This window comes from Lacerta agilis, chromosome 11 (assembly GCF_009819535.1).
Source record: "Lacerta agilis isolate rLacAgi1 chromosome 11, rLacAgi1.pri, whole genome shotgun sequence".
Taxonomy (NCBI): Eukaryota; Metazoa; Chordata; class Lepidosauria; order Squamata; family Lacertidae; genus Lacerta; species Lacerta agilis.
Window position 1 is genome coordinate 35,942,021 of NC_046322.1, and position 14,456 is coordinate 35,956,476.

Here is a 14,456-nt window from a genome sequence, read left to right on the forward strand (position 1 = left end):
CTGGGTGGTCCAAATTGGTAGAATGTACTCCAGAAAAGGGTGAAATTACTTGCCAAAGGATGGACCATGACTTAGAGAATCATAGAATCAAAGAGTTGGAAGAGACCACAAGGGCCATCCAGTCCAAGTCTATAACTCATCTTTAACACAGGGACACATAATCCTCCTCTGATGATGGCTTCATTTTCACGATATGATGATGACACACTGGCATTTTTTCATGCTTATTCTTGTCTTGATAGATGTGCAATTACTCAATTATGCCTATTACCTAGGTATAGCCATGCTCTGAGGAATGTTAGTATTTAACTCTTAGTTTGTCAGTTTCATTTCTAGATATGCATGCATCACAAAGGTCTGTTGAAATACTTATGAAACTTTTGCTGAAAATACAGAAGGCAAGGCTAAAAGCAATTCAGGGAGCATATTTGAGAGGACCGCCCCCCCCCAAAAAAAAAGTTGATGGGAATTGCCATTAATATGGTATGCATGCACCACATCATATGATTGACTATGCAGGAAGGGGCTTACCTGAGCCTCCGCAATATTTTATTCAAGTTGGCACCTCTGGATGATGGCCTATCTAAATGTAAAGCAATACCATGTGGCGCCCTTCTATGTGGCTGCTGTAGTATTAAAAAACCCATCCTACTGTGTTTGCCAACCCCGCACAAACACTGCAAATCCCTGGTAGGTGCTGGAACTGATGCAGAGATGCTGTAAAAGCTTTCAAAAGTTATGCCACCACAAGATAAACTGCAGCAGCAGCAGCAGCAGCAGAAACCACACATATCTGTAACATTTAATCAGGTCTGGGTTTCTTGCTAAGTAAAGAAATCTGCCCTTTTCTCCCAGCTGCAAACAGAGCCCTTTTCTTCCAGTAGCGAGAAACTGTGCACAGGAAAGAGTTTGTGAGCAACAAAGCCCCATTTACACAGTAGCTTTGGATAAGCCTGGCACTCACTGCTGTGTAGGTGGAGCTGCTGGGAGCAATCTGCCCTTCCTATACAGTATGTGGCTAGCTGACTGACAAGGACAATTGAGAAGGAAAATAAAATAACCAAATCCCTGCACTGCCCTTAATTTGATTACGGTTCTCTGGGGTTCAGATTTCTGAAACCATTTTCTAGTGTACGATTGAACTTTGTTTTTAAACCAAGCCCAAAGGAAAGCTCTGTACAGTAATGCATACATACTGGAAGAGCGAGTTAAAAGACAAAATACTGTGAAACTAAATGCCTTTTGGACAGGATCAGTCAAAAGAAGCTATGAGTGTGTTTAGGAAAATAATAGGAATTGTGACATATATACATACATAGGCAGCTATTTTGCTGTCAAAAATTCCAAAATAGCCTTGTAATTATCAACTAATTAAAATGTTAGCCATTCTTCAACTTTTTAATATTACTTTTACTTCTTTAACAATTAGGTACCAGCCAATTATATATGCTGGAAAAAAATGAGACTTTAGAGATGTTTGTTTTGCTTGCATAAGTCAATTGACCTATTTTTGTAATATTTATTTAAAAACATGCCTGTTGATTCTATCAAAATGGTTTTCAATGTTTTGAGGCTTGTGATATTCTGAAACTATTGCATGAAATGTGATACTGAGCATACACAGGGGCAAGCCATTACTTGGTTTATTTCTACTAGAGAAGGAACATACAAAACTATTTACAGTATGGAACCTGTGTTCATCTGTGTGTGTGTAAATTGCATTTGGTTGAGTAATGGAAAATGAAGACTATCTTCACATATTTGTGTATTGAAATAAAACAGTGCACAAGCAGAAAAATTACAGCTATGTATAGCGTACAAGGGAGCATTATTGTTCATTTTCTTTATCTATTGCCGAAAGTAGTGTATGGATGCTTCCGCTGCTTGGTGATTCCTTAATAGTCAACTCTGAAGATATTTCGTGTGCAGAGGAAGTTGCAGACTCGCTTGCCATTTCCCTGACTCTGGGAAATCCATCTGCATCGAGACCATCACTGCTGCTTTCCCTGGAGCTCTTTTCTGTTTCAATTATGCTTTTAATTCTTCCCAGTGCTTTATTAATGGAGACTGTCTGTATACACATAAGAGGTACATTTTTAGGCATAAAGAAACGGAAAGGTTTGGAATCCTCTGCATTTCTGCCTAACTTTAAGAGATACAGTTTTGCAGTATAGCAGTACTTGGTTAGGATGCATTACTTATATCAATACAGTCATTCCTTGGTTCGTGAACGCCTTGCAAGTCAGATGTTTTGGCTCCTGAACAACGCAAACCCGGAAGTGAGTGTTCCAGTTTGTGAACATTCTTTGGAACCCGAACGTCTGACACGGCTTATGATTGGCTGCAGGAGCTTCCTACAGCCAATCGGAAGCCGTGCCTTGGTTTCCGAACGTTTTGGAAGTCGAATGGGCTTCCGGAACGGATTCCATTCGATTTCCGAGGTACCACTGTATATCAAATGCCTGGGGGAAAGGACAGAATCATGATGGGGATGAGGTGAGCAGATTCACAATTTGAAAATTTCCGGACTGGTTTCAGTCTAAAATGCTGTGTGTATGTTTGTGTGTTGGCCTACCCCTTGAACCATCCCATCAAGGAATACTGCATGTGGTCAACACTTTTTCTCATGAACACTTTTAATAAATACTGGCATATTGACAGTTGGATGGCCATCCTCTTGAGGTTTAAGGATAAGTGACACTTGATCCTGCTTTAGTGCCAGTGGCAGTTTCTGGAGCTGCCCTTTGCAGAGTGCAATAGCAATAGCCTAAATTACAGGTTACCCGTATATATGCTACTGTAGGTAGGCAATGCTGGTTGAGGAAAGGTCACAGCTAGCAAGCCAGCTACAGCTGGGCATTGGTAATGTGCACTAAAAGTGTGCACAGTGATTGAATAATAATGCATGGATTCAATTCTTTGCTGAGGGGAAGGGGGAGCACGAAACAAGAAGGATCAGATATAACATTATTTACTAACCTACCAAATAAATTAGTGCTGCATAAGAAATGCACATTACACCAGTGAGGGCGGTCCTTGTTGGATAGGAAATGACATCATAAAGGAACATGGATTTTACCTGTAGAGAAGAAGAAGAGGAGGAGTAGGAGGAGTTTGGACTTGATATCCCGCCTTTCACTCCCCTTAAGGAGTCTCAAAGCAGCTAACATTCTCCTTTCCCTTCCTCCCCCACAACAAACACTCTGTGAGGTGAATGAGAATGAGAGACTTCAGAGAAGTATGACTAACCCAAGGTCACCCAGCAGCTGCATGTGAAGGAGCAGGGAAGCGAACCTGGTTCACCAGATTACGAGTCCACTGCTCTTAACCACTACACCACTCTGGGATTCATAGTCAAGGGATTCATTCTTCTGCCATATTGCAGTTTGGTATATGTGATCCTTTCAAAGTTTAGCACTTTTAAGTTCCTTTGGTTTGAATGGAGAGTTAAGAACTTGCTTAAATCAATGGGACATAAAGATCAACATGGATAACAATCTAATATTCACATGCTAGACAGTTCCTAAATATTTCAATGCAAAGCCCCTGATGTGGTTTATCTCTGTGCGCACACACTATCGCTGCTGCCCCAGACAAATTATTGCGGGGGGGGGGGGGTTAGGGAAGATCAGATCAACAAATTGACAGGTAACCACCCTGTTATAGATTATGTAAATCCTAAACATATTTCATGGAAATAGTTCCCACTGATATCAATAGAACATAAGGCTACAGGCTACGCATATTAACATGGGAGTAAACCCTTTTGAACTCAGTGGGACTTAGTTTCTAGCAAATATGCACAAAACACTAGTCTCTAATCCACAAGCCTATACCACAATATATCTATTAGTCTGCCACAAGATTCCTTTTTGTTTGTGCTGTAATACGCTATCACAGGAACATTGGAAGCTGCCATACTGAATCTTATCTCATGCTGAATCCTTGTCTGCACAAGCAAGATCAAACTATATGTGAATGTTAAAAAAAAAGGTATTTGCACCTAACATTTTTAGGACAAATAGCATCAGCTGATGGGGCTTATAATTATGAGAATCTCAAGATGGCATGGAGGAGGAAATCTTACCTTCTCATCCTCTGTTGTGGTGCTGAGGAAAATCCCTCACACACTCGCTTAGAAAATATGAGATGGAGCTGTCATACTCATTGCCTACCTTCATTTTATAAAGAGGTTGTTTGGGAGCATTCAGTTTATGCAAGAGATTATGTGATACTCTTTGCAGGTCCGTCAATTTTTGAAGAAGGTGTGGCTGCACAAATTTAGCTATTGATTTTGAAGAGCTAACCATTACCGCATGAGCGGAATAGAACACTCTCGCCACAACAGATCTAGACTGCTGCACGGTGCGATTGCCATCCTGAAATATAAGACAATACAAGGGGGGAGAAAACAATAGTCAAATTATGGTACTCGGGGGGGGGGGGAGGCCTAGAACAGAGAAAGCCAGTTTGATGCATTAAGTCCTTTGGGTAGAGCATTCGGGATCACATGAAAATTCCAAATTTCACTTTAAGTATGCAATATGTGTCTGGGAAAGAGGGAAAGTGATGTGGCCAGATGTGAAAGAGGACAGGGCTCCTGTACCTTTAACAGTTGTCTAGATGAATTTCAGCAGGCTTAGCTTCCAGAACATGCTCCTCCCATTGAAATTCCCTTACCAGGGGAACGGAGGAAATGAGTGGCAGTAGGTGGTGATCCCACTGGAAACTGTGCAGCTCAGACACTTGGTACGCCCTCAGCCTAGCACTGTAAAGTCAAGTGTGAAGTGAGATAGCTGCAACTGGTGGCATCTTCCTTATTTCCAATGCCTCTGGGTGTGGGATGTAACATCACTGAAGCAGTCAAATACAACATTTCCTGTTTGTCCAGAGTGGGCACACAGGGGAATGTTGCTCCCGCCAGGAGGACTTACTGTCACACCTGGTCTGGAGCATCCTCCCCCTGTGTGTGACCAGCTAGATGGGCGTGACCCTAGCAGACCCTACAAAAGGGCTGGTCATGCAGCCATCTTCCCTTTTCCCTTTTCCGCCTTATTCCATTTTGCCTTTTGCTGTCTGCTGGCTCTCAGCCAGCAGCACATGGGCTCATCCCTCACAGAGGATGAACCCACACTTCTCTGTATCTGTAACTACAAGATAAAGCCTGCCTTCAGGACCATACAGTGAACTGAATGTAAGTAAACTTTACCATTACTTTTAAAAGAAAGACTGTTGTGTCATTATTCTTTTTAAGAGGGAACTAAAGGGGATTTACCAGGAACAATCGAATCTGAACAAGCCAGACTGGATTGCTTAACTCAAATGATTCTCACGAATTCATCAACTAGCTTCCTGCATTGTACAAGGGAATGTGCTCTGCTACTAACTCACTAGCATGAGTGAGGAAGGATAATATTTAATCAATATATTCTCTCCTACTATCCTCAACATTCCCACACTGGGCCCTATTGCTGATGTAGTATAGTTTGCCATTGGGGAAAATGAATATATGATGAGATCTGCAAACATCTGACCCTGGCATTCATTCATTTATTATATTAATATCTCACTTTTAATCCAAGGAGCTCAAGATGGCATAAATGGATCTCTGCCTCTCCATAACCTTGTGGGGGAGGTTAGGCTGATAGACAGTGACTGGGCTGTCATCCAGTAACTTCATGGCTGAGTAGGAAATTGAACCCTGGTCCCTCCTAGTCCAACATTCCAGCAAATGCACCAAGTTGACATGTATTTTAGACAATTATTAACAGAAACACCAGTAAGGGGGGAAATTAGCATTACTAGCCTTGGGCTGTTTACCAAAGAACATTGTATGCCATGGATCTTTAGACTGCTTTAGAAACATCAGTTTAAGGGACTTCCGGTCTGTTGGGCCAGCCATTAGTCGAGGAATTCCAGAGCTCTAGAATTCCGGCACGCGGAGGAGGAGGAGGAGTTTGGATTTGCTATCCCGCTTTATCACTACCCGAAGGAGACGCGAACCCGGTTCACCAGATTACGAGTCTACCGCTCTTAACCACTACACCACACTGGCTCTCGAAGGTTGGGGGAACCACAAAAGCGCTGCAGACCCCCAAAGAAACCCCAAATAGTGCATTTTGGGGATGTGGAGATCCAGCGGGTACCTTTTGGGACTCCGCCTTTCCCCAGCAAAGCTCTTTTGAGTGTGTTGTGAGTGAGAGGGCTTGGAGCCCTTGGCGCTAAGGACGACATCGCTACCTTCCCGGTGCAAAGCTTCGGGACTTGTGGCAGCAAGCGGCGGATTTTCCGTTTAAAAAGAACAAAAAAAGGACTAAACTATAATCGTGAGTAAAAGGATTTGGATTTAATTTGAAAAGATTTGGTCATGGAGAGTTTTAAAAACAGAAGCCGATCTCTTCCGCTGGGACCAGGACGGCAGCTGCCAGAGCCGGGAACTATTGACTGTTAATCCCTTGAAACGTCCTAAGGTTTTTTCTTTGTAGCTTCCCCTCTTTGCAGGGAAAGGGGGGAGGTTTAATTAAAGACAATTGATCTCTGTGAAGAGTTGTAAAACAATTTGACAGCCCGTTTTCTTCCTGAGAGCGCAGCCCCTGTCAGCAGAGGCAAGACAGCCACTCAGAAGGATTCTGGCAGGAGAGCCTCTAAAGATACTGGATTCTAAGAATTTGTTCTAGGACTATTGACAGAAATCAGGAACCAGGTTACCCAGAACACAGAGAACCTGCAAAGAAATACTCAGGCTTTGGAACAGACAAATGCCAATTTTGAAGAACTGAAAAAAGACCTGGGAGCTGTCAAATAGGACGTTCAAGAAAATAAAGTAAAAATTGCTGGTGTGGACAAGAAAATTCAGGATTTGGAGGATACTAGAATTGGGGACTTGGGAAAAAAAAATCAGGAAGTAACTTCAGTTGAAGTTGCTTTCCTTCAGCGGAGGCAGAAAGAGACCCATTTAAGAATTAGAGGACTGCCTTCAATTGAGACTGATAATTTGAAAGAATCACTAGTCAAAAAATTGGCTATTTTTTGGTAATTGGAAGAACAAGAGCTTGATAGTTGGATTGCAAGTGCCTTCAGATTAGGATTAAAAGGTAAAAAGGATTCAAAATTTGTTAATGACTGTATGATGTTTCAAACCAAGGAGCAGAGGGATAGAATTTTGGGTCTTTACTACACCAAAGCCCTCAGAATCCAAAACCAGCAAATTGTATTGTTAAAGAGGTCACCAGGCTTTCCTTGGAACTGCAGAAACATTATTCTGATCTTGCAGATTCTCTGAGAAGGAAGGGAATTCTCTTTCGTTGGGAATATCCCCAAGGTCTGTCATTCAAATACCAAGGAAAGAAACAAATAATTAGATCAGTGGAAGAAAAGAGAAGATTCATCGAAAAGAATGCATCAGACTTTGAATCAGGCCCTTGCCTGCCAGATCCAGAACTGGGAGCACAAGCAGGTGCAGGAGGAGTGGAATAATATACAGTTAATTTTCTGGCTAAGACTTTATAAAGATGGCGCTAAGGTGCTTTCCTGGAATGTGAATGGTTTGAACTCTAGCTGGAAAATGAATGAAACCAGCCATATCTTGCTCAAACATAAACTTGAAGTGATTTGCTTACAAGAGACTCATGTTACAAGGAACCAAAGGAAAATTTTACAGAACAAAAGATTAGGATAAGAATTCATATCATCGGATACAGTGAAGAAAAGAGGCGTGGTGATTTATGTGAAAGAGAAATTCTCCCCAAAACAGATCATCAAGAATGAGGAAGGGAGATATATAGCAGCTGAAATTTCTGCACAAGGCGAAAAACTTTTGGTTGTGGGAATCTATGCACCAAATGATGGCAAAGCAGAATTATTCAAAAATCTTGGAACAAAGTTATTGGATTTTCTGGACTACAAAATAATTCTAATGGGAGACTTAAATGGGGTAGTCTCAACGTTGATGGATAGATCTCAAAGACAAAAATTTACAAATGACGGAAGACTACCCAAAACATTATTCGATATGGCAGACAATTTGGACTTGCTGGATATTTGGAGATTAAAATACTCAACAGAAAATGAATCTGCATATTTCCCCAAGCCAAAGAAATCATGGAGTCGTTTGGACTACATTTGGATTACAAAGGACCTTGTTCCAAGGGTTTCTACCAAAGACTTGTTCAGACCACAATGCTGTTTTTATGCAACTAAAATTAACTCTGCAAGGTTCATTTAGATGGAGGATGAATGACGCATTGCTTAGAAATGAACAAATTATCAAGGATGCTCAAAGACCCTGAAAGATTATTTTGAACTGAATCTGAATTCTGATACAGATTTAAGGGTTGTCTGGGACACAAGCAAAGCGGTAATGAGAGGATTCCTGATTCAACAGAATGCTATCAGAAAAAAAAGCACAGAATGAGAAAAAAGATAACATTCTGTCCCAGATAAAGGAAAAGGGAAAAAAGTTAAGCGCCAACCCAAAAAATTCACTGATTCAGAAGGACATTAAGATATTACAATCACAATATTCATCAATCATCAGTCAGGAAATTGAGTGGAAGATTAAAATGATGAAACAAAGGACCTTTGAATCGGCTAACAAATGCGGCAAACTTTTGGCCTGGCAATTGAAAAAGAGACAGAAGGAAAATACAGTAACTCATATTGTGGTGGATGGAAGACATGTCGAGAACCCTACAGAGATTAGAAAAAACTTCCAAAAGCATTATAAACAGCTCTACACAAAAGGATAAAGAAGATAAAGCTAAAATACAGTGGTTTTAAAAATCTAATGGATTGCAGAAGACTCCCACTGATAAGAAGACCCTACTTAATGACTTGGTAACAACACAAGAGGTGGAGTTGGCTATAAGCCAAATGGAAATTGGGAAGGCTCCAGGACCAGATGGCTTAACATCCAAGTATTACAAGACGTTGAAGGATTGGTTGATTCAACCGCAGACGGATGTCTGCAATAAGATTTTAAGGGGGGACAAGGCGCCCGAGACCTGGAAAGATGCCTTCATCACTCTGATTCCTAAACCTGACACAGACAGAGCTCAGGACAAGAACTACCGACCAATCTCCTTACTTAATGTGATTACAATTTTTTTGCTAATATTCTGGCAAGAAGATTGAAATTAGTTTTAAAAGAATTTATAAATAACAACCAGGCCGGTTTCCTACCTGGCAGACATATGAAAGATAATGTTAGAAATGTTGTTGATATTTTGGAATTGCTACAATCTAAAAAGAATTGTGCTCTGGTCCATGGGGTCACGAAGAGTCGGACACGACTGAACAACTAAACAACAACAACAAAAAGAAATGTAAAGCCATTTTAAAGTTTATAGATGCAGAGAAAGCTTTTGATAATGTGTCATGGAATTTTATGAAGATGAATTTGCTTCATATGGAGGTTGGCAAAAACCTTTTAAATGGTATTGATGTGATTTATTCTGAGCAAAAAGCAAAAATTATTGTTAAATATGCATAAAGAAGAATGGTAATGAAACCCAGGAAGGGGAGGTGGGGGAAGTCACCCTAAGATGTTAAAGGGAAAATGTGAAGTTGATATAAGAATTGTTTGTGTTTTGTTTGTTTTTTTGTATTTGTGTTTTATGTTTTTTATCTTGTAAAATGAATAAAAATATTTTAAAAAGAAAAAAGAAACATCAGTTTAACCTTGCTTACTTGGATAAATTAGCCAAAACTCAATAGATGCACACATGGGTGGGTATGCTTATTTTGGGGATTTAGTAATAATATAGTTTTTTATCATCATTGGATAAAAATGATACTTAAAAACAAAACAAAACAAAAAATCTGTGGAGCAGCTTTCTGCCAAAACTTGTCTCCCCTGAATATATTAATTATTTTTCTAACTTTGTGTATAACTTTATGTATAAGTAAAACATTAAGCTGAAACTTGGCTGAGTTTGTGATAAATGCAATCTTTAACAGACTATTGTATAAAGAAACTTAACTTTCAAATAATAGTGAAATAGTATTAGTATTAGTTCAGAAACATTACCTGGTTTGAGCTTGTCAGTCTCAGTAAATTGGGGAATTCATCCCTAATCTCATCTATAATTTCCAAGAAGACTCTCTGTATTATCTGGGCTGAATTGAAAAACAGTAGTTAAAAAAAATAAAGCCCATCCTCAAAATTATACTTATCATGTAAACATTGTTCAAACATGAAATATTCAGGTTGGAGCAAATCTGCAGCATCAGAACGAAGAACTATAGTTGCTGTCTAGCCAATTGCTGGCTGATCTAAATTAGCAGAATTCTATTCTATTGAGCCTTAAACCAATATGGCCAACGTTTCAAGGGCCATGTGCTAGTGGTAGGTGGGACCAAAGGCATTCCAGCTAGGCAAAAACATGTATGTGTGGAATAGGGCTAGCGAGGGCCATGGCTGGTGCAGAAGGGGTGTGGCCTGGGGAAAATTCCACAGGCCAGAGAGGCATTGAGGGCCATATTTGGCCCCCAGGAATGAGGTTGCCTACCCCTGGCCTATCTGGTAGAAACTGATTTTTAAAAAAAATCAAGTACAAAGGTGTAGAGAAGGCAGTGTTCTCAGAATCCAGAATTTGAGAACTCCTTTCCAGTTGGGGATTCAAGACTCAGACACAGAGTAGCTCATACCTTGTCCAGCAAATTTCCTGACCAGCTCTCCACATATCCAGCCAATTGGCCTGAGAGACATCCTGCATGCCCTGGTGTCTGACTACAGCTCCTAAAATTAGCCTAACCAAGCTGATATTTATGGTCCTTGATAGACTAGCATAAAAGCTGAAGAGCAAGGTGGAAAAAGTGCTCTGGTTTCTAGGTTATACAGAACCTAACATTCTTAGAATTCTGTTTCAGAATGAACTAGAAGTTCCGAAGTCCCCTCCCTTGAGTTTTAAAACAGAGTACAATGAATGTTGGATGGAATGTGTGCAAGTTTTACTTTAAGAAAATTTAGTGGCCTACTCTGCCTTGGGTATATTAATATTACAATTTATTTTTCTGTTTATGAATTGTATGTTTTGGGATACTGACAATGCAGACTTATGCATGCCTACTAGGAAAGTTAGTTATATTTAGCTTAATAGAACTTAGGTGTTTATATGTTTGTACTGTTACTATACATAACTGCATATATTTTTTCTAAACTGACAAAAAAAATCAGGTGGAAAGGCACTAATTATATATTGCGTTCCAATTCTTGCTAGGACATATTAGACAGGAAGTACCCTCCACATATGGCTAGTGAAATAAACTGTTATTACACCACTCCTGGAATCCATTTGCTGAAGACATGGTAGATAAGCAGGATGTGCACACATTTCTGTTTACATTGCATCAAGGGTGCTCCCACAGCTGGTTTGGGAAGCGATGTTCACATGTTAGCTACAGTCTATATCTGCCCTGTATCTATTCTGTTGTTTTTAATAAAATACTGTGTTTTGATGCTTTCCCCCCTAAACCAACTTCAATCCGAATACAGAAAACAAATGATGTAGCAGCATTTTTAGCTGGTATTATGTACATAGCAGTTGAGTTAGGTGTTTTTTGCAAGCCTGCTTAGTACTGGATTGTTGCTAATAGCTGCACATTTCACATTAAGCTTCTAATATTACAGTACGTGTAGCTGCATTGCGTAATATTTTCTTGCCATACTCTAGGTTCCCTCTGGCACTTCTAAATTGTATCTGATAAAATCTGTTTGCTAAATTCCCCTTCCAGCAACGTAGAGAAAACATTTATAAATCCTACAATGCTTATACTCCCTCTTTGTAAGGGAGATCAAAAGGAGCTTTCTTTCTGCCAGGTTGTTCATTAAAACAAAGAACAACTTCCACCATGTTTTCAAGATATCATAGAATCATAGAGTTGGAAGAGACCACAAGGGCCATCCAGTCCAACCCCCTGCCAAGCAGGAAACACCATCAAAGCATTCCTGACAGATGGCTGTCAAGCCTCCGCTTAAAGACCTCCAAAGAAGGAGACTCCACCACACTCCTTGGCAGCAAATTCCACTGTCGAACAGCTCTTACTGTCAGGAAGTTCTTCCTAATGTTTAGGTGGAATCTTCTTTCTTGTAGTTTGAATCCACTGCCCCGTGTCCACTTCTCTGGAGCAGCAGAAAACAACCTTTCACCCTCCTCTATATGACATCCTTTTATATATTTGAACATGGCTATCATATCACCCCTTAACCTTCTCTTCTCCAGGCTAAACATACCCAGCTCCCTAAGCCATTCCTCATAAGGCATCATTTCCAGGCCTTTGACCATTTTGATTGCCCTCCTCTGGACACGTTCCAGCTTGTCAGTATCCTTCTTGAACTGTGGTGCCCAGAACTGGACACAGTATTCCAGGTGAGGTCTGACCAGAGCGGAATACAGTGGTACTATTACTTCCCTTGATGTAGATGCTATACTCCTATTGATGCAGCCCAGAATTGCATTGGCTTTTTTAGCTGCTGCATCACACTGTTGACTCATGTCAAGTTTATGGTCTACCAAGACTCCTAGATCCTTTTCACATGTACTGCTCTCAAGCCAGGTGTCACCCATCCTGTATTTGTGCCTTTCATTTTTTATTTTTTATTTTGCCCAAGTGTAGTACTTTACATTTCTCCCTGATAAAATTCATATTCTTTGCTTTGGCCCAGTTGGTTCTGAAGCTTTTGCTAGGAGGGATAAAAGTTTGTGAGTATCCTTTTGCCAGTCTCTACAGTATCACAGGTGGTGCTGTGGGTTAAACCACTGTGCTTGCCAATCGAAAGGTCAGTGGTTCAAATCCTCATGACGGGGTGAGCTCCCGTTGTTCGGTCCCAGCTCCTGCCAAGCTAGCAGTTCAAAAGCACACAGTGCAAGTAGATAAATAGGTACCGCTCCAGCGGGAAGGTAAATGGCGTATCATTGCGCTGCTCTGGTTTCGCCAGAAGCGGCTGTCATGCTGGCCACATGACCCGGAAAACTGTTTGTGGAAGTGGACAAACGCCGGCTCCCTCGGCCTTTAAAATGAGATGAGCACCGCAACCCCAGAGTAGTTCACAACTGGACTTAATTGTCAGAGGTCCCTTTACCTTTACCTTTACAGACTCAATGCAATTGAGTCCCGTCAAGGGGAAATGCAGGGTATGAATTTAACAACAACAACAAGGATTTAAAGAAGTTATGTCCTATTGAAGCCAAGTGAATGAAATTGGCTCAATTTCAACTATTTCTGCTCACCTGGAGTGTAAAGTGGCTGTTAGTATGTTAATTAATCATGTAGTCAGAGAATTGTGCCTCAAACCAGAGCCTTTGCAATAACCATAGAATGTGGTGCATGGTGTTCCTCATTTTCATGTGGCTTATGGCTTTACAATTGATATAGAAAAATATGGGTGGTTGGCTTTTGCGGTCCAACTCCCCAAGGGACCGAGTCCCCTAAGTCCATGATTGGTCAGAGATGAATGGATGGAGGCCGGATGCAGTGAAAGCAAGGCAGATTTTTATTTTTCTGTTCCTATCAAGGAATCAAGAGAGAGCCAGAACCAAGAAGAAACATCTCTTTTTGTCGGAATACGTTTCACGGATCCGCCATGGATTCATAATTAATTGGTTATTTTATGGGTTTTTCAAGGTCTACTTTTGGTATAATTGCGCGCAAAAGTGAAAGTGAAAGCATGAATGAATAGTGTGATTCACTTACAAGATTAATCCGCCTTTATTTTGTAGATCCGGTCATGTTCAAAGTTGTTAATGAGCGTTAAACTTGCTTCCCGCCCTTTTGGAGGGCAGCAACAGTGATTTTATTGGTTAAGGCATTATTGATGATGTCACGTTTGTTCCCTAATAAAAGGCAGAGGCACCCCGCTTAGGCAGGAGGAGTAGCACGAGACCGCACGTTCTTCTTATGTTCTTTTAGTTGGGTTTTAGTTGAAGTCAAGTTTAGTTTAAGGGGCTAGGAGCGGGCTGGACGGGTTGGATGGGTTTTCTTTAGTTAGAGTTAGATCGCGGAAGATCATTCGGTTTAGCCTTAGTTAGGTTTTCTTTAGGTTTAGCCTAGGGCTAGAATTGCGGAAGATATTTCGGTTTTAGTTTATTTAGTTAGCCTCGCGGAAGATTGGGCGCGCAGGGTCTTTAAGCTTAGGAGAACTTAGCTTAGGGGACGAGCCTATGCGGGTTCTGCCGAAGCCACTAAAGATACAACCGGTGTCTGTCTTCCTTTGGGGTTAAAGGGGGGAGTAAAGTAAAAATTTTATTTTCTGTAAATTGGTCCGTCTATTCAGAGTCAGGGTATATATTTTATTTCACGAGGCAACTGTTCATTAAAGAAGGCAATTAGAAACTCACACTTCATCGGAGTCGTCAATTGGCTTACTCATCATCCTTCAGACTGTGAGGCTTGGCCGGCGACCGTGCTCAAAAGCACGCGGAACGCTGGCCACTTTCCCCGCAACTGGTACCTCGTGC

The 14,456-nt window shown here is 40.9% G+C and overlaps 1 protein-coding gene across 1 annotated transcript; it reads right to left on the reverse strand.

Moving 5' to 3' along the window:
- Positions 1-1,805: 1,805 nt before the first annotated feature.
- On the reverse strand, positions 1,806-10,771 carry LOC117055312 (spermatogenesis-associated protein 9-like). The gene is made up of 5 exons (XM_033164780.1): positions 10,648-10,771; positions 10,028-10,116; positions 4,176-4,379; positions 2,984-3,079; positions 1,806-2,071 (listed from the first exon to the last, which is right to left on the reverse strand). The coding sequence occupies exons 1-5, from the start codon at positions 10,706-10,708 to the stop codon at positions 1,829-1,831; spliced, it is 693 nt and encodes a 230-aa protein (XP_033020671.1). The 5' UTR covers positions 10,709-10,771; the 3' UTR covers positions 1,806-1,828.
- Positions 10,772-14,456: the final 3,685 nt, after the last annotated feature.